The sequence below is a fragment of the Pseudonaja textilis genome, chromosome Z, assembly GCF_049901715.1.
Source record: "Pseudonaja textilis isolate UNSWEBS1 chromosome Z, rPseTex1.2, whole genome shotgun sequence".
Taxonomy (NCBI): Eukaryota; Metazoa; Chordata; class Lepidosauria; order Squamata; family Elapidae; genus Pseudonaja; species Pseudonaja textilis.
The window spans coordinates 6,255,922-6,275,509 of NC_142008.1; the positions used below are offsets into that span (position 1 = coordinate 6,255,922).

The following is a 19,588-nucleotide window of genomic DNA, read 5'->3' on the forward strand; positions in this document are numbered from 1 at the left end:
GAGGAAGGAAGGAAGTCAATAGGAGGGAGGAGGGAGGAAGTCAATAGGAGGGAGGGAGGAAGGAAGGAAGGAAGTCAATAGGAGGGAGGGAGGAAGGAAGGAAGTCAATAGAGGGAAGGAGGAAGGAAGGAAGGTCACCATAGGAGAGGAAGGAAGGAAGTCAGGAAAGGGAGGGAGGAGGAAGGAAGTCAATAGGAGGGAGGAGGAAGGAAGGAAGTCAATAGGAGGGAGGGAGGAAGGAAGTCAATAGGAGGGAGGAGAAGGAAGGAAGTCAATAGGAGGGAGGAGGAAGGAAGGAAGTCAATAGGAGGGAGGGAGGAAGGAAGTCAATAGGAGGGAAGGAGGAGGAAGGAAGGAAGTCAATAGGAGGGAGGAAGGAAGGAAGTCAATAGGAGGGAGGGAGGGAGGAAGGAAGTCAATAGAGGGAGGGAGGGAGGAAGGAAGGAAGTCAATAGGAGGGAGGGAGGGAAGGAAGTCAATAGGGAGGGAGGGAGGAAGGAAGGAAGTCAATAGGAGGAGGAGGAAGGAAGGAAGTCAACAGGAGGGAGGGAGGGAGAAAAAGTCAATAGGAGGGAGGGAGGAAGGAAGTCAATAGGAGGAAGGAAATCAATAGGAGAGAGGAAGGAAAGGAGTCAATAGGAGGAGAGGAAGGAAGGAAGTCAATAGGAAGGGAGGGAGGGAGAAAGGATAGGAGGGAGTCAATAGGAGGGAGGAGAGGGAAGGAAGGAAGTCAATAGGAGGGAGGGAGGAAGGAAGAAGGAAGGAAGTCAATAGGAGGAGGAGGAAGGAAGGAAGTCAATAGGAGGGAGGGAGGAAGGAAGGAAGTCAATAGGAGGAGGAAGGAAGGAAGTCAATAGGAGGGAGGAAGGAAGGAAGTCAATAGGAGGGAGGGAGGGAAGGAAGGAAGTCAATAGGAGGGAGGGAGGAAGGAAGTCAATAGGAGGGAGGGAGGGAAGGAAGGAAGTCAAGAGAGGAGGGAGGAAGGAAGTCAATAGGAGGGGAGGGAGGAAGGAAGGAAGTCAATAGGAGGGAGGGAGGAAGGAAGGAAGTCAATGGAGGGAGTCAATAGGAGAGAAAGGAAGTCAATGGAGGGAGGAAGGAAGTCAATAGGAGGGAGGGAGGAAGGAAGGAAGTCAATAGGAGGAGGGAAGAAGGAAGGAAGTCAATAGGAGGGAGGGAGGAAGGAAAGTCAATAGGAGGGAGGGGAGGAAGGAAGTCAATAGGAGAGGGAGGAAAGGAAGGAAGTCAATAGGAGGAAGGAAGTCAATAGGAGGGAAAGGAAGGAAGTCAATAGGAGGGAGAGAAGGAAGGAAGTCAATAGGAAGGGAGGAGGAAGGAAGTCAATAGGAGGGAGGGAGGGAAGGAAGGAAGTCAATAGAGGGAGGAGGAAGGAAGTCAATAGGAGGGAGGAGAAGGAAGGAAGTCAATAGGAGGAAGGAAGTCAATAGGAGGGAGGGAGGAAGGGAAGGAAGTCAATAGGAGGGAATAAGGAAGGAAGGAAGTCAATAGGGAGGGAGGGACGAAGCAAGGAAGGAAGTCAATAGGAGAGGGGAGAGAAAGGAAGGAAGTCAATAGGAGAGAGGAAGGAAGGAAGTCAATAGAAGGAGGGAGAAGGAAGGAGTCAAGGGAGGGAGGAGGAAGGAAGGAAGTCAAAGGAGGGAGGAAGGAAGGAAGGAAGTCAATAGGAGGAGGGAGGAAGGAAGGAAGTCAATAGGAGGGAGGAAGGAAGGAAGTCAATAGGAGGAGGAAGAAGGAAGGAAGTCAATAGGAGGGAGGGAGGAAGGAAAGTCAATAGAAGGAGGGAGGGAGGAAGGAAGTCAATAGGGGAGGGAGGCGGAAGAAGGAAGGAAGTCAATACAGGAGGGAGGGAGAAGGAAGTCAATAGGAGGGAGGAGGAAGGAAGGAAGTCAATAGGAGAGAGGAAGGAAGGAAGTCAATAGGAGGAAGGAAATCAATCAAGGAGGGAGGAAGGAAGGAAGGATAGGTCAATAGGGGAGGGAGGGAAGTCAATAGGAAGGAAGGAAGTCAATAGGAGGGAGGAGGAAGGAAGGAAGTCAATAGGAGGGAGGAAGGAAGGAAGGAAGTCAATAGGAGGGAGGGAGGAGGAAAGGAAGGAAGTCAATAGGAGGGAGGGAGGAAGGAAGGAAGTCAATAGGAGGGAGGGGGAGGAAGGAAGTCAATAGGAGGGAGGGAGGAAGGGTCAGGAGGGAGGAGGGAGAAAGGAAGGAAGTCAATAGGAGGGAGGGAGGAAGGAAGTCAATAGGAGGAGGGAGGAAGGAAGGAAGTCAATAGGAGGAGGGAGGAAGGAAGGAAGTCAATAGGAGAGGGAGGGAGGAAGGAAGGAAGTCAATAGGAGGGAGGGAGGAAGGAAGGAAGTCAATAGGAGGGAGGGAGAAGGAAGGAAGTCAATAGGAGGGAGGGAGAAGTCAAGGAAGGAAGTCAATAGGAGGAGGGGAAAGGAAGGAAGTCAATAGGAAGGAGAGGAGGAAGGAAGGAAGTCAATAGGAGGGAGGGAAGGAAGGAAGTCAATAGGAGGAAGGAAGTCTAATAGGAGGGAGGGAGGAAGGAAGTCAATAGGAGGGAGGAGGAAGGAAGTCAATAGGAGGGAGGGAGAAAGGAAGGAAGTCAATAGGAGGAGGGGAGAAAGGAAGGAAGTCAATAGGGAGGAAGGAGACAATGGAGGAGGAAGGAAGTCAATAGGAGGGAGGAGAGAAGGAAGGAAGTCAATAGGAGGAGGAAGGAAGGAAGTCAATAGGAGGGAGGAAGGAAGGAAGTCAATAGGAGGGAGGGAGGAAGGAAAGTCAATAGAGGGAGGGAGGGAGGGAGGAAGGAAGTCAATAGGAGGGAGGGAGGAAGGAAGTCAATAGGAGGGAGGGAGAAAGGAAGGAAGTCAATAGGAGGAAGGGAGGAAGGAAGTCAATAGGAGGGAAGAAGGAAGGGAAGTCAATAGGAGGAGGGAGGAAGGAAGTCAATAGGAGGGAGGAGGAAGGGAAGGAAGTCAATAGGAGGGAGGAGGGAGGAGGAAGGAAGTCAATAGGGAGGGAGAGGAGAAAGGAAGGAAGTCAATAGGAGGGAGGGAGGAAGGAAGGAAGTCAATAGGAGAGAGGAAGGAAGGAAGTCAATAGGAGGGAGGGAGGAAGGAAGGAAGTCTATCAATAGGAGGGAGGGAGGGAGGAAGGAAGTCAATAGGAGGGAGGAGAAAGGAAGGAAGTCAATAGGAGGGAGGGAGAAAGGAAGGAAGTCAATAGGAGAGAGGAAGGAAGGAAGTCAATAGGAGGGAGGAGAAAGGAAGAAAGTCAATAGGAGGGAGGGAGGAAGGAAGGAAGTCAATAGGAGGGAGGGAGGAGGAAGGAAGTCAATAGGAGGGAGGGAGGAAGGAAGGAAGTCAATAGGAGGGAGGGAGAAAGGAAGGAAGTCAATAGGAGGGAGGGGAGGGAGGAAGGAAGTCAATAGGAGGGAGGGAGAAAGGAAGGAAGTCAATAGGAGGGAGGGAGGAAGGAAGGAAGTCAATAGGAGGGAGGGAGAAAGGAAGGAAGTCAATAGGAGGGAGGGAAAGAAAGGAAGGAAGTCAATAGGAGCTGAGGGAGAAAGGAAGGAAGTCAATAGGAGGGAGGAGAAAGGAAGGAAGTCAATAGGAGGGAGGGAGGAAGGAAGAAGTCAATAGGAGGAGAGGAAGGAAAGGAAGTCAATAGGAGGGAGAGAGAATGGAAGGAAGTCAATAGGAGGGAGGGAGGAAGGAAGGAAGTCAATAGGAGGAAAGGAAGAAGGAAGTCAATAGGAGGGAAGGAGAAAGGAAGGAAGTCAATAGGAGAGAGGAAGGAAGGAAGTCAATAGGAGGGAGGGAGAAAGGAAGGAAGTCAATAGGAGGGAGGGAGGAAGGAAGGAAGTCAATAGGAGGGAGGGAGGAGGAAAAAGTCAATAGGAGGGAGGGAGGAAGGAAGGGAAGTCAATAGAGAGAGGAAGGAAGGAAGTCAATAGGAAGGGAGGGGGAGAGGAAGGAAGTCAATAGGAGGCAGGGAGGATAGGAAGGAAGTCAATAGGGAGAGGAGGGAGCGAAGGAAGTCAATAGGAGGGAGGAGAAAGGAAGGAAGTCACAGGAGGGAGGAAAGGAAGGAAGTCAATAGGAGGGAGGGAGGAAGGAAGGAGTCAATAGGAGGATGAAGGAAGTCAATAGGGGAGGAGGAAGGAAGTCAATAGGAGGAGGGAGGAAGGAAGTCAATAGGAGGGAGGGAGGAAGGAAGGAAGTCAATAGGAGGAGGGAGAAGGAAGGAAGTCAATAGGAGGGAGGGAGAAAGGAAGGAAGTCAATAGGAGGGAGGGAGAAAGGAAGGAAGTCAATAGGAGGGAGGGAGAAAGGAAGGAAGTCAATAGGAGGAGGAGAAAGGAAGGAAGCTCAATAGGAGAGAGGAAGGAAGGAAGTCAATAGGAGGGAGGGAGAAAGGAAGGAAGTCAATAGGAGGGAGGGAGGAAGGAAGGAAGTCAATAGGAGGGAGGGAGCGAGGAAGGAAGTCAATAGGAGGGAGGGAGAAAGGAAGGAAGTCAATAGGAGAGAGGAAGGAAGGAAGTCAATAGAAGGGAGGGAGAAGGAAGGAAGTCAATAGGAGGGAGGGAGGAAGGAAGGAAGTCAATAGGAGGGAGGGAGCGAGGAACGAAGTCAATAGGAGGGAGGAGAAAGGAAGGAAATCAATAGGAGGGAGGGAGAAAGGAAGGAAGTCAATAGGAGGGAGGGAGGAAGGAAGTCAATAGGAGGTAAGAAGGAAGGAAGTCTATAGGAGGGAGGGAGGAAGGAAGTCAATAGGAGGGAGAAGGAGGAAGGAAGTCAATAGGAGGGAGGGAGGAAGGAAGGAAGTCAATAGAGGGGGAGGGAGAAAGGAAGGAAGTCAATAGGAGGGAGGAGAAAGGAAGGAAGTCAATAGGAGGGAGGGAGGAAGGAAGGAAGTCAATAGGAGAGAGGAAGGAAGGAAGTCAATAGGAGGAAGGAAGTCAATAGGAGGGAGGGAAGGAAGGAAGTCAATAGGAGAGAGGAAGGAAGGAAGTCAATAGGAGGGAGGGAGAAAGGAAGGAAGTCAATAGGAGGGAGGGAGGAAGGAAGGAAGTCAATAGGAGGGAGGGAGGAAGGAAGTCAATAGGAGGGAGGGAGAAAGGAAGGAAGTCAATAGGAGGGAGGGAGAAAGGAAGGAAGTCAATAGGAGGGAGGGAGGAAGGAAGGAAGTCAATAGGAGGGAGGGAGAAAGGAAGGAAGTCAATAGGAGGGAGGAGGAAGGAAGGAAGTCAATAGGAGGGAGGGAGAAAGGAAGGAAGTCAATAGGAGGGAGGGAGAAAGGAAGGAAGTCAATAGGAGGGAGGGAGAAAGGAAGGAAGTCAATAGGAGGGAGGGAGAAAGGAAGGAAGTCAATAGGAGAGAGGAAGGAAGGAAGTCAATAGGAGGGAGGGAGGAAGGAAGGAAGTCAATAGGAGGAAAGAAGTCAATAGGAGGGAAGGAGAAAGGAAGGAAGTCAATAGGAGAGAGGAAGGAAGGAAGTCAATAGGAGGGAGGGAGAAAGGAAGGAAGTCAATAGGAGAGAGGAAGGAAGGAAGTCAATAGGAGGGAGGGAGAAAGGAAGGAAGTCAATAGGAGGGAGGGAGGAAGGAAGGAAGTCAATAGGAGGGAGGGAGCGAGGAAGGAAGTCAATAGGGAGGAGGGAGAAAGGAAGGAAGTCAATAGGAGAGAGGAAGGAAGGAAGTCAATAGGAAGGAGGGAGAAAGGAAGGAAGTCAATAGGGGGAGGGAGGAAGGAAGTCAATAGGAGGGAGGGAGCAAGAGAGAAGAAGTCAATAGGAGGGAGGGAGAAAGGAAGGAAGTCAATAGGAGGGAGGAGAAAGGAAGGAAGTCAATAGGAGGGAGGAGGAAGGAAGTCAATAGGAGGTAAGAAGGAAGGAAGTCTATAGGAGGGAGGAGGAAGGAAATCAATAGGAGGGAGGGAGGAAGGAAGGAAGTCAATAGGAGGGAGGGAGGAAGGAAGGAAGTCAATAGGAGGGAGGGAGAAAGGAAGGAAGTCAATAGGAGGGAGGGAGAAAGGAAGGAAGTCAATAGGAGGGAGGGAGGAAGGAAGTCAATAGGAGGTAAGAAGGAAGGAAGTCTATAGTAGGGAGGGAGGAAGGAAGTCAATAGGAGGGAGGGAGGAAGGAAGGAAGTCAATAGGAGGGAGGGAGCGAGGAAGGAAGTCAATAGGAGGGAGGGAGGAAGGAAGGAAGTCAATAGGAGGGAGGGAGGGAGGAAGGAAGTCAATAGGAGGGAGGGAGAAAGGAAGGAAGTCAATAGGAGAGAGGAAGGAAGGAAGTCAATAGGAGGGAGGGAGAAAGGAAGGAAGTCAATAGGAGGGAGGGAGGAAGGAAGTCAATAGGAGGGAGGGAGGAAGGAAGGAAGTCAATAGGAGGGAGGAAGGAAGGAAGTCAATAGGAGGGAGGAAGGAAGGAAGTCAATAGGAGGGAGGGAGGAAGGAAGGAGTCAATAGAAGGGAGGTCAATAGGAGGTAAGAAGGAAGGAAGTCAATAGGAGGGAGGGAGGAAGGAAGGAAGTCAATAGGAGGGAGGGAGGAAGGAAGGAAGTCAATAGGAGGGAGGGAGGAAGGAAGGAAGTCAATAGGAGGGAGGGAGGAAGGAAGGAAGTCAATAGGAGAGAGGAAGGAAGGAAGTCAATAGGAGGGAGGGAGGAAGGAAGGAAGTCAATAGGAGGGAGGGAGGAAGGAAGGAAGTCAATAGGAGGGAGGAAGGAAGGAAGTCAATAGGAGGGAGGGAGGAAGGAAGGAAGTCAATAGGAGGGAGGGAGAAAGGAAGGAAGTCAATAGGAGGTAAGAAGGAAGGAAGTCAATAGGAGGGAGGGAGGGAGGAAGGAAGTCAATAGGAGGGAGGGAGAAAGGAAGGAAGTCAATAGGAGGGAGGGAGGATTTAAACTGGAAACATACAGAGCCCAAAGCATCTATTTTCCATCATCGCCCCTCTCCTTTTAACCAACCTGTCCAGCTCCAGACAAAGCTTTTACAGTGGAGAAATTAAAGCCCGCAGACTTCATTTTTTCCAGAATCAGATCCAGGGCCTAGAAAAAGAAGAAAAACATTGCAGAGCAGTTTCAGTATCCTTGGAAATTTGGAAATCTCACACATTATAGGAATAAACAGAAAAGAGATGACAGGTGCATCCACGAAGGGCTTTTATGCGGGGAAATCGGCATGGTGGTCACGAGCATGCCATTGAAGCTCTGCCCTTTGCACACATTTCGCAACCTTTTTCATAACAAACACACTCACATACATATACCCCACATAAGACCCTGGATTGGGGGAGGGGCTGCAATTGTGCAAACATTCTGTTCTATGAGCTGTACTAGTTGCCGGTTGATTTCTGAGGACATTTCAAGATCATCATCAGGAATGCCCTTTCCTGGCTCAGAACCAGGTTGGCTGTGGATCCTTATCTCTTCCTTTTTGCTTCTTCATGCTGTTAGTAGAGCCAGGATCCTCCAGGTCCCATGACTGCAATCATGTTACCTTCTGGGACCTTGGAGACATGCAGTGGTAGTGACCATATCCTCCTGAGATAGCATCCACCCAGGGGTGGGATTCAAATTCTTTAACGACCGGTTCTGTGAGCATGGCTTAGTTGGTAGGCGTGGCTTGGTGGTCATGTTATTGGCTAGGTGTGGCCAACTCAATATCAGTCACATTGAGGCACACATCTCGTCGCCTGGCCTCTTGTAATTGTGGGGATGCTGCAACAGTTGTAAGAGTGAAAAATGGTCATAAGTCACTTTTTTCAGTGCATTCTAACTTTGAATGGTCACTCCACACAAGCAAAGTACCAGCTAAGGAGTGGAAAAAACACCAGAGACGTTCCTAAGACACGAAGTCTAGTCCTGCCAAGAATGTAATAAGGGTTAATGGAGAGGCAGTTTCCATAAGCAACACCAGAATGCTTCCTTCCTGCCTTCCTTACAGGATTAGGCCAGTAATTTTTTCTAACAACCGGTTCTCCAAACTGCTTAGAATGTTAACAAATGGTTCCAGCGAATAGGTGCAAACTTGTAGAATCCCACCCCTGCATCCACCCCAAAAGACTATTTCCTTCTTCCTTCCTTCCTTCCTTCCTTTTCTCCTCCCTCCTCTCCCTTCCTCCTTCTCTTCCTTCCCTTGTTTCCTCCCTCCCTCTTCTCTTCCTTCCATTCCTTCCTTCTTCCCGCCTTCCTTCCTTCCTTTCCTCCTTCCTTCCTCCCTCCCTCCCTCCTTCTTCCTTCCTTCCTTCCTTCCTTCTTCCCACCTTCCCTTCCTGCCTGCCTGCCTCCTTCCTTTCTTCCTCCCTCCCTCCCTCCTTCTCTTCCTTCTTCCTTTCCTTCTTTCCAAACTTGGCCACTTTTAAGACTCGTGGTTTTCAAATGCCATTCCCCATCCTCCCATTCTTTGACTTGAAATTCCCCAGTCTTAAAATTGCCAAGGTTTGACATTCCAGGACTGCACAGTCCCAAATTTATGTCCATGTAGAACAAGACAGAAGTTCTAGTATTAGTCCCAGGACAAAACACTTTGCAATCCACCCTGATATTGCAATATTGTTCTTAGCGTAGTCTTCCCTAATATAGCCATAGATCTTGGGGGTTTTCTGGTTCTTGGATACATTTTCTCTCCTTGCTCTATTGACTCAAATAGTGCATAATCACTTGGACTAAAACAGCCTGTAACTTGAACAAATAAACACTGAAATAAATCAACCAGAGTTGTAGGGAGAGACTGGGAAGAAATGTAGCTTTATCCTCAAACAGCCTTTCTAGATTAAGAAGCCAGTCTTCCCAGTTGGCCATATTGTTCCATATTGGACAGAATAGCTTTGCAGTGTGACCCAACTCCTTTGCTTCTCACTCTTTTTATAAATACAGGTAGTCCTTGACTTATGGCCACAATTGAGCCCAAAATTTCTGTTGCGAAGTGAGACATTTGTTGAGCGAATTTTGCACCAACTTACGGCCTTTCTTGTCAGACCTGTTAAGCGAACCACTACAGTTGTTAAGTTTGTTAAGTTGTTAAGTGAGTCTGGCTTCCTAATTGACTTTTGCTTGTCATAAGGTCACGAAAGGAGATCATGTGACCCTGTGGGACACTGCAACTGTCATAAATATGAGCCAGTTGCCAAGTGTCGAGAGTTTTGATCACAAGGCCATAGGGATGCCACAATGATTCTTAAGTATGAAAATCGGTCACAAGTTACTTTTTTCAACTGCCATTGTAACAGTCACTAAATGAGGACTCCCTCTGGGAGGACCAATCCCTCCCTTTCCTTCCCCAGCCTTTGCTCACCCGAAAGCAGAACCAGTTTTCTCAAGCAGGATGCCACACAAGATGGCAAAGCTGTGGTTAAATGCCAGGGTAAAACTCGTCCCCACAGCCACACAACCTTTGAAAGCAGCGCTTGTAACCATACTAACATCCATACCCTTCAGCCATACAGATTTATATAAAGGCCCATGGCCAGAATTAAAGCATCTTCACCAGAATTCTTGTTGGTTCTGCAACCCAACAGGACAGACCCAAACTCCAGAGGATAATTAGGACTGCAAAAAAACAATTACTACCCACCTGCCTTCAACCGACGACCTGTATACTGCACGAGTCAAAAAAGAGGGCTGTGAAAATATTTACAGACCCCTCACATCCCGGACAAAAACTGTTTCAACTCCTTCCCTCAAAACGATGCTATACAGAGCACTGCACACCAGAACTAGATACGAGGACAGTTTTTCCCCGAATGCCATCTCTCTGCTAAACAAATAATTCCCTCAACACTGTTCAACCATTTACAAAGTCTGCACTACAATCACTGTTAATCTTCTCGTCACTCCTTATCACCCATCCCCTCCCACTTGTGACTGTAGGATTGTAACTTTGTCGCTTGTATCCTATTTTTATTGACTGTTTCCTAGTATGATTTGATTGCTTATTATGCCCTATGACTATTATTAAATGTTACACCTGATGATTCTTGACGAATGTATCAGCAAGATGGATTTGCACCGGTGGCTCCGTGAAGCCAAAGGAGGTGAACATACATTTTTATTTATATGGGCTCAATTATATGGGCTCAATTGTGGTCATAAGTCGAGGACTATCTGTACAGAGACCTTGGAGAATATCAAGATGTTTGTGGAGGTATTGGTGTTTACTGACACCCTACTGCCTATCCAGGAGACTGACTGCCAAAGAGGATCCTGGGGAGAAATTTCTACCTTTTCTTCTCAAAAAAAGAAAAAAAAATGCCTCCAAGAATTAAAGTATCAACCAGACAAGAACCAGGGTTTCATAATTCAGATAAAATGGAAACCAGAACGGTTTATCTTCCATTTATTTAAAAAAAGAGGGGAGGGATAGTGTTTATGATTAAAACTTGGAAAAGACCAAGAAGGCTGTGATAAGAATTAAATACTAACACGATAATAAGAATTAAATACAAATAAAAATGGGGGAGACGATGTAATTATGTGAAAATTGCATATCAGCCAGGGCAAAACGTTGACATCCTGTTTGAATGATCACAACCGCTAGATTAAATAGTGGTATAAAAATGCAACTATTTAAAGAAGCAGGGGAAAAACTGCACCAGCAAAGGAAATCTCAAGAACATTGAGAGATAGTAAACAAACAAATTATAGATTGTCTGGCAAACATAATAGTGCCTTGCATAACGCAGTTTTAATAATGCTGAACTAAGTAGCTGAATCATCTAATGACACAGACAGTACAAAGCAGCCAATTATTGAAATCTAGGGCAGCTCTTATTAAGGAGAAAAATGCCATTCCTCCAGACACACCATCCACAGGAGGGAAAATATTTCACAGGCTGCCTTCCTGTAGGTTGCTTCCTGCCAATGGCAAAGAAAAAGAAGTGTACAAAGTTCCCATAGCAAGCAAGAACATTTGGGAGTGGAGGAATATAGCAATAGCATTTGGACTTATATGCCGCTCCACAGTGCTTCACAGCCCTCTCTAAGCGGTTTACAGAGTCAGCCTATTGGCCCCCAACAATTTATGCACCTCATTTTATGCACCTTGGAAGGACGGGAGGCTGAGTCAACCTTGAGCTGTTGAGAATCGAACTGCCGAAGTGCTGGCAGTCTGCAGTCAGCAGAGTTACTGCAATACTGCATTCTAACCACTGCGCCACCACAGGTCATAATAGGTTAATGCATTGGAGTTTCCTTCTATTAGCAACAATCTCTGGCCCAGACCGATTGAGCTATTCACTCAGCAGGACAAACACAAAACCTTGTGACCGTCTGCTCGTCCAGAGCTTCTGGTGATGGGAGGCTGAAAAAGGCAGGAAAACCAGAAACTTCAGTTCACTACAGTGCTTACACGGATTTCTTACTGTCTGTAGTGCGGGAAGAAAAATGCAGGTAGTCCTCAACGTATAACCACAGTTGAGACCAAAATTTCTGTTGCTAAGCGAGACAGTTGTTAAGTGAGAGTTTGGCCCCATTTTATGACCTTTCTTGACGCAAATGTTAAGTGAATCACGGCAGTTGATAAGTTAGCAACATAGTTGTTCAGTAAATCTGACTCCCTCCGCGTTCCATTGACGTTGCCTGTCAGAAGATTGCACAAAAGGGGATGACAGACCCCTAGGACACTGTAATCGTCATAAGTATGAGTCAGTTGCCACAAATCTGAATCTTGATTGTGGAAACGCTGCAACCGTTGCAGATTGAAAAAGGGTCTTGTCATTTTTTTTCTGTGCCACTGTAACATTGAACAGTCACTAAATGAACTGATGTAAGTTGAGGATTACCTGTACTAGTAGGGTTGGGGTTGGGGTCAGTGGTTGGATTCTAACAGTTTCCCTACCAGTTCGGTGATTGCACAGTTCGCACATGCGTGCGCCGCACCTAACGTGCATGCAGCTTTCCAAACACCAACAAAGCACAAGGGCCGGTGGGAGGGCTGATCCTGTGCTTTCTCTCCTATCAGCTGATCATCGGAGCTTTTTTTACTATCTGTTGGGCCAAACTGGTAAGCAATTTTTGCTACCGGTTCAGGTGAACCGAGCCGAACCGGTACTATTTCACCATTGGTTGGAAGTACTTGCAGTAGTACCCCAAAGCCAAGAACCTTTATCCATCAAAACAGCTGATCATGTGTTACTGCACTGTCCTTTTAAAACAGTTGGTGCTCAATCAAAAATTAAAGTCACTGACTGAGTATTTAGGTCAAACTGAAGAGGGGGTAGAATCTTTTCTATTACGGGTAGTAACTTACAACCATAATGGAGGCCAAAATTTTCACTGCTAAGAAAGACAGTTGTTAAGTGAGTTGTGCCCTATCTTACAACCATTTTTGCCACAACTGTTAAGTGAATCTGGTTCCCCCCGCCTGCCCTGACTTCTCCAGCTTCTCAGAAGCCGGAGATCCCAAATGATGACCATATGGCCCCAAGACAATGCAATGGTCATAAATACATGCCAGTTGTCAAGCACCCCAATTTTGATCACTTGACCTTGAGGGTGCTGCAATGGTCATGTGAAAACTGGCCATAAGTCATTTTTTCCAGTGCTATTGTAACTCTGAACGATGGTCACTAAATGAATGATTGTAAGTCAAGGACTGCCCGTATCAGATCAGTTCACTTAAATGAACTGATTAAGCAACAAAGATGATTAGGAGACTGGAGGCTAAAACATATGAAGAATGGCTGCAGAAATTGTATGTCTAGTCTAGTGAAGAGAAGGACTAAGGGAGACATGATGGCAGTCTTCCCATATCTCAGGGGCTGCCACAAAGAAGAGGGAGTCAAGCTATTCTCCAAAGCACCTGAGGGAAGAACAAGAAGCAACACCAGAGCAGTGGAGAGAACCAGTTCAGTCTCCACTGCTCATCAGCACTACTGGCTTGGCAGAACCAGGCCGAACCAGTAGAATACCACCACTGGGTGGAAACGAATCAAGGACGGAATCAACCTAGAACTAAGTAGAAATTTCCTGACAGTTGGGACAATTAATCAGTGGAACAACTTGCCTCCAGAAGTTCTGAATGTTGCAATATTGGGAGTTTTAAAGAAGAGATTGGACCACCATTTGTCTGAAGTGGTGTAGAGTTTCCTGCCTAGGCAGGGGTTGGACTAGAAGACCTCCAAGGTCCCTTCCAACTCTGTTATTCTATTCTATTCTAAATCTCCAAGAAAGCAGCTGAATCTTATTCTAGAGGTTACCATAAACAGTGTAAAGCAGGGGTCTCCAACCTTGGCAACTTTAAGACTTGTGGACTTCAACTCCCAGAATTCCTCAACCAGCTTTGCCGGATGAGGAATTCTGGGAGTTGAAGTCCACAAGTCTTAAAGTTGCCAAGGTTGGAGACCCCTGGTATAAAGTGTGCAATGTCCAAACAAATATGTGTTGCTTGGATCAGACGTAATGTTGGTTGAAAATGAAATATGTTATAGCCCAAAGAAGGAATATTCTTTGTTCAAGAGCTACCATTGTTTGGTCTTCATCCAGCTGCATCAATATCTCACTTGAGAATCCCAATTTATATAATCTGTCATTTATTTTGGTTTCCTGGAGGAATTAATATTTATCGGGCAGGATACAGGTAGTTCTTGATTTAGGGCCTCTTGTTTAGCAACCATTAAAAGTTACAACCGTGCTGAAAAAATGTAGCATATGACCATTTTTCATACTTACAATGGGTTGTAACATCCCCACAGTCATGTGATCAACCATTTGCAACTTTCCCGGTGGCTTCTGTCATGCAAAATCAGTAGGGAAGCTGACAAAATCACATTCATGGTCACATAATGTCTCACTTAATATATATGGTGATTCACCTGAAGACCACAGTTGTAAAATCTATTGTGGTCATGTGATTCCTTACTTAATGACCATGACTTTTAGAAGTGCATTTTCCTTACCCTTATTGTGGTTATAGGTTTAGGACTGCCTATAGGATGTATCAGACCTTGAGGCTGAAAGTGGCATATTTTAGCCAATATATGAATATAATAGCCACGCCTTCATTTCTATTGCAAATTCTGCCTCCAAACATAAAGCTGGGCTCGACATACAGTTTTCTGCTTGAAATAGTTCTTTTAGGAAACCAGTTTAAACTCTTTCTCATTTCTCATAGCTGACATCTAGACTAAACTGTATTCCATACAGGAACAACGGCTCTTGGCTTCAAAGGAACAGATACATATTTGGCTCCTTTAGAAAATACAAAAACAAAAAAATCCAAATTGAAAATCATTTTCATGAAATTGAAATTGAAACAGTTTCATGGTTTTCAAAAATAAAAAGAAATAGCTACATACCACAGTGGTTTTTCTCTTCCTTGCCACAAAAATAAGAGTCTGGTAGGTTCTTATTGCATAAATTTAAGCAAATCCACAAAATGACATATTCAAAAAGCACTGGCAATATGAACAAAAGATTAATTCTTACCTTGATCCACATTAACACAGGAGAAGAGACTGATAATCTGTCATCATGCATGTAAACACCACCTTGAGTCCTGCAGGAAATAACAATATTAAAAACAAATAGCAATACAGAAACCTGTTTTTCTGCTCTGTTTCAAACACAATTGTCTAGTGATCTAGTGACTTGTGCATCAAAGGGACAGCTAAACTCACAACTTCCAATTACAGTATTGGAAAAAATACATACATTCCGTTCTCGTGTTAAAGTGAGCCAATAAATAACACAAAAGGGCTGGGTTTTTGTTTGAACTAATACACATTTGGACACTTTCACTGATGCTTTGATATAGCAATGTTATTCCTGCTTTAATCAGATTAGTCCTGATAAATCCTGATTTACAACAGTTCGTTTAGCGATCTCTGCTGTTATGTGATCGCAATTTGGTGCTTGCAGGCAACTCAAATTAGTCACATTACCATGATTTGTGACCTTCCAACTTCTGACAAGCAAAATCAACTGGGGAAACCAAATTCACTTAATGACATGATTCGATTAACAACCATGGTAAAAATGGTCATAACATTGGGTCTGTTATGTGATGTCTTCTTTAATGACTTCATCGCTAAGCAACCAGCTCCAACTGTGGTCATAACTCAATGACTACTTGCACTCCGTTCCAGAACAAATTAAGAAAATAGAAATGTGCAAAAGCTGCACAATCTTCCAATCTTCAGAAGTATCAAGTAGGAATGCCGTTATTTTGAACCTTCTTAAAGAGGCTGATTAGGGCAATAGTCTTCCATATAATAAGAGACGGGCATAAGAGATGGACACTAAGAATGGCGGATGGAAGAAAAACTGATGCCTTTGAACTAGGGTGCTAATGTAAATAATTGTGTATACCATGGACAGCCAGACCAAGCAACAGAGAAATGCTGAATCTTATAAAACCAGTCATTTCAGTAGAAGCCACAATTATAAAACTACATCTGATTTCCTTCGGCCATGTCGTGCGTGCAAATTCATTGGAGGAGTCAGTGATGTTAGGAATGGTTAGTGGAACAAGAAGGAGCAAGCAAATAAGTTGCTGGCTTGATACCCTCAAAGCTGAGCATCCAGCACCTGAAATAAGGTAGCAAGGAGAAGGATGTAAATGACCAGATGTCTGCAAGGAATGTAAATCCTTCCGTTCCCCACAGTCCTGTTAAAACTAAAGAAACTTCTTGGATGAGAAGCAAACCATCTTCAAAAGAAAAAAAACCAGTTGCTTCCTGCAAAAGCACCTTTGGGATTTGCCTATAAAGTCACCAAGAGTCAAACACAACTGAATGGTTAAAACAACAATAAAAGAAGGATGAAGAACTTGGGGTTTTTTTTTCACCTGCTCCTAGCATAGGAAGGTGCAAGAACTGAGAAGGACAAAATATTTTTATCAGACAGAGAAGGGTTGTTCCCAAACACTGCCTGTTATTTCCAATGGATAACAGAAAATTGTTTTTGACGTTATTCTTAGCATTGTACTTCTTGGGTATAAGCACCACTTGCTCTGTGCGCACCTAATTCTTACAGTGTAGCTATCAATCAATAACATGAAGATGGTTTTGTCTAGCTGGTGAGAGAGTCAGACATAAGTGACAGGAAAACCTGTCTGGCCTAAAGTCACCCAGCTGGGTTCTAGGCTTATGGGGGGACTAGAATTTAGGTCTTTCTATTTCTAATCCAGCACCTTCCCCACTTGGCTATCTTGGCCATTGGCTAAGACACTCAGCTGGCTTCCAGGGATTAGACAGGACTAGAAACTTTAAGGTATGGATCCAGATTACATGGGAAACTCTCGCCCATGCCACCTGCACCAAGAGAAAGGGCATGCTATAAATCCTGTCAGTCAAGGAATTCCATCTGGCAGGATCCAGGAAAAGACACTATTCTGTCATGATTTCTGGTCTCCGGAACACAGTTACACACACACACACACACACACACACACGAGCTCATCCCCTACCCTCTGGGCCTTCTGGAAGGGCCTGACTCTGTCCTGGCTCTGCCAACTGGCCTGCCATCCGTTGTCATTCTGGAGGAAGTGAATGGATTGAAACGGAGAGAAGATTGAATAGAGAATAGCAACCTAGAACTAAGGAGAAATTTTCTGAGAGTTATGCAGTGGAACAACTTGCCTCCAGAAATTGTGAATGCTCCAACACTGGAAGTTTTTAAGAAGAGATTGGACAGCCATTTGTCTGAAATAATATAGGGCTTTCTGCCTAAGCAAGGGGTTGGACTAGAAGACCTCCAAGGTCTCTTCCAACTCTGTTATTCTAAAATAAGGCTTGTCCCTGTCCAAGTGCATATTGCTCCCTTCCTTGTCATCTTTGTTCATTTTAAGTCAATTTTATTATTTTAATACTTTTATCTTGTTGCTTTTATTTGCTGGTAAACCGTCCAGAGTCACCTTGTGGCGAGATGGGCAGCATATAACTTTAATAAGTAAACAAATCGATCCCGCAGCTTCCCCCATTACACCACACTGACTGCAGCATTGGCGGTTCTTAAGAAGGGACTGGACAGCCATGAGACTGGAACCGTATAGGATTGGGACTAGAAGACCTTCAAGATCACTTCCCACTCTGTAATTCTTTAATTCTTGGTGAGAAGTAAACCGGATCAAGAACACCCAGCTGGCTAAGGAAAAACTAGAACCTGGATCTTCTATTTCTGTTCCAGCATCCTCACAACGGGCAGAATAAAAGCAAAAGTATTTTTAAAAATAATTTTAAATAATGCTGGGTGAGAAAGAGATCTCTGATCTGCAAGTATATTCTCTAAGTAATTTTTCTCATTTAGAAGTAATAATACAACATTCAAATAAGAGACTTAACGGAACTGGAAAGGACCACAGAGGTCTTCTAGACCAACCCCCTGCTCAAGCAGGAAACCCATACCATTTCCAGACAAATGCTTGTCCAACATCTTATTAAAAACTTCCAGCGTTGGAGCATTCAAAACTTCTGGAGGCAAGCTGTTCCACTGGTTAATTTTTCTCACTGTCATGAACTTTCTCCTTAGTTCTAAGTTGCTTCTCTCCTTGATTAGTTTCCATCCGTTGCTTCTTGTCCTGCTCTCAGGTGCTTTGGAGAATAGCTTGACTTCCTGTTCTCCTTTGCGGCAGCTCCTCAGATATTGGAACAATGCTATAAACATGAATATTTAGGAATGGGCAACATATATATCTAAATACAATCCTAGAATTCTAGCCAGTGTTAGACCAAAGTTTTTCAACTTTGGCATATTTAAGAGGTGTGGACTTCAACTCTTAGAATTCCCCAGTCAGCATTCTGGATAACTTTTCTTACAGATTCAGATGAGTGGTTTAAAAAAAAGAGAGAATAAATTATTCTGAGAAGCTGCAGAAATAATAGTTCTGGGAACTAGCATACTTCTCTAGCATCACCTGTGAGTTAGTCAGCAGAAAATCTGGCTAATTACCCCAGATGGATGTCATCTTAAGTGCAGTGTCATGCTGACCCAAACTTAAGCAAAACAACAGAGATTTCTTCCAGGAGTAAGTCATTCATCAAGACTGTTTATATTCCAAAATAGCATTTAAATCCATAAACAAGGATATGTGCCTAGGAAAACATTGTGTTCCTTGTCAAATTGAATAGGAGTTGCCAAAATTGAGAAACTTTTGAGCTAAATCTTTCAACTTAGAATTCTGGGACTTGCAATCCCAACACATCTGGAAAAGGCCTGTACAGGCCTTTTCCAGATGTGTCAGGATTGCAAATCCCAGGATTTTGTTTATCCAAAGAAGACCAACCTAGAGTATACCAATTAGACCAAAGGCAAGAAGAAGAAAAACGTACCCAAATTCTGGCAGATCTTTGTCAAAATTAATACTGTCCTCATAGATGACTCTCAACCGTCCATCGACCGCAATTACTTTCAGCTGGAGAAAGAACGTGTTATTAATTCTGAATTCGGAAGAAGCAATAATTTCTACATGACCAATCACTTCTTGCTGGCTTCTTCCCACCATCACAATGTGTGGATCGCTGATTGATGTCCTATTTCTCGGGTGCAAATTAGAGCCTCAATTAAAAAAAGAGATTGAAATCCTCATGATTAGGCTGGAAAAATATCTCACCATTTCCTATCAGTGTTCCCAGGCCTCATTTCTGCATGATCTAGCTCTCCTTTTAACTATTGTTTTTCACAAAACCCAATTTTTAAAACATTCATTTGTGGGAGACAGCTACCTATTTCTTTTTCTTCTCCTCGTTCCAAGAGAGGAATAGAAGATGACAGCTTTGGTACAGCTGTGGTGGGATGTTTTTTGTTTACAAAATAAAGTGAATCATTATGGCCATAAAGCACATCACATGTTCTTTAAGCAAATCATGTCAGGAGCAAGAAACCAGCAGCCAGAATAAATGCAAATTGGTGCTAGATTAGAGTCAATGGACTTCAAAGGGGAACTGGGGAGGGGGCGCTGGGCTTAGGTCACTTTTGGGGGGCATGAGGATGTGTGTGACCCCACCCTCGGGCGCAGCCTGGCCATCTTCCACATCATGTTCAGTTTAGTTTGGTTTTAGTTTACTTTATTGTCATTGTACCCCATACAACAAAATCCAACACCATCTTCAGTGCACATCATGACCATGAAAATAAATACAAACACACATCCTTCACCCTCCACACACTGAACTGAAACCCCCCAACACCACACCAATACTGCACTATTCAGCAGAAGTCAAAAGAGCTACTGCCCCGGGACAGAAGCTGTTGTTCAAACTATTTGTCCTTGTTTTTATTATTCTGTACCGTCTGCCAGATGGTAATAGTTCAAAAAAAGGCTGCCCAGGATGAGATGGATCTTTGAGAATGTTTTGACCTTTCTTCAGGCAGCGGGAGCTATAAAGCTCTTCCAAAGAGGGGAGAGGGCAACCAATGATCCTCTGGGCAATGACATTATCCCTCTGGAGAGCTTTCCTATCTGCCACTGTGCAATTGGCAAACCATACAGACGTGCAGTAAGTTAAAATGCTCTCTATGGTGCAGCGGTAGAAGGTCACCAGCAGTTTTTCATTCAGTTGTTGTTTTCTGAGAAATCTCAGGTAGTATAATCTCTGCTGGGCCCTTTTGACCAGGGCTGCAATGTG

General features: G+C 45.0%; 1 protein-coding gene across 3 annotated transcripts in view; it reads right to left on the reverse strand.

Moving 5' to 3' along the window:
* XYLB (xylulokinase) overlaps positions 1 to 19,185 on the reverse strand; it is a 133,953-nt gene extending 114,768 nt beyond the window's left edge. Inside the window, exons 1-3 of one of the 3 annotated variants that reach the window (XR_015740281.1) lie at positions 18,293 to 19,185; positions 14,451 to 14,520; positions 6,993 to 7,073 (exon numbers count right to left, since the gene is read on the reverse strand). Coding sequence is in view for 2 of the 3 variants with exons in the window: in XM_087917419.1 (XP_087773545.1) it covers positions 6,993 to 7,073; positions 14,451 to 14,520; positions 18,293 to 18,465 (324 nt within the window). In the remaining variant the exon portion in view is untranslated. Of the gene's footprint in view, positions 1 to 6,992; positions 7,074 to 14,320; positions 14,521 to 18,292 lie in introns of those variants that run through there. The other 2 variants (XM_087917419.1, XM_087917420.1) reach the window with 2 other exon arrangements.
* Positions 19,186 to 19,588: the final 403 nt, after the last annotated feature.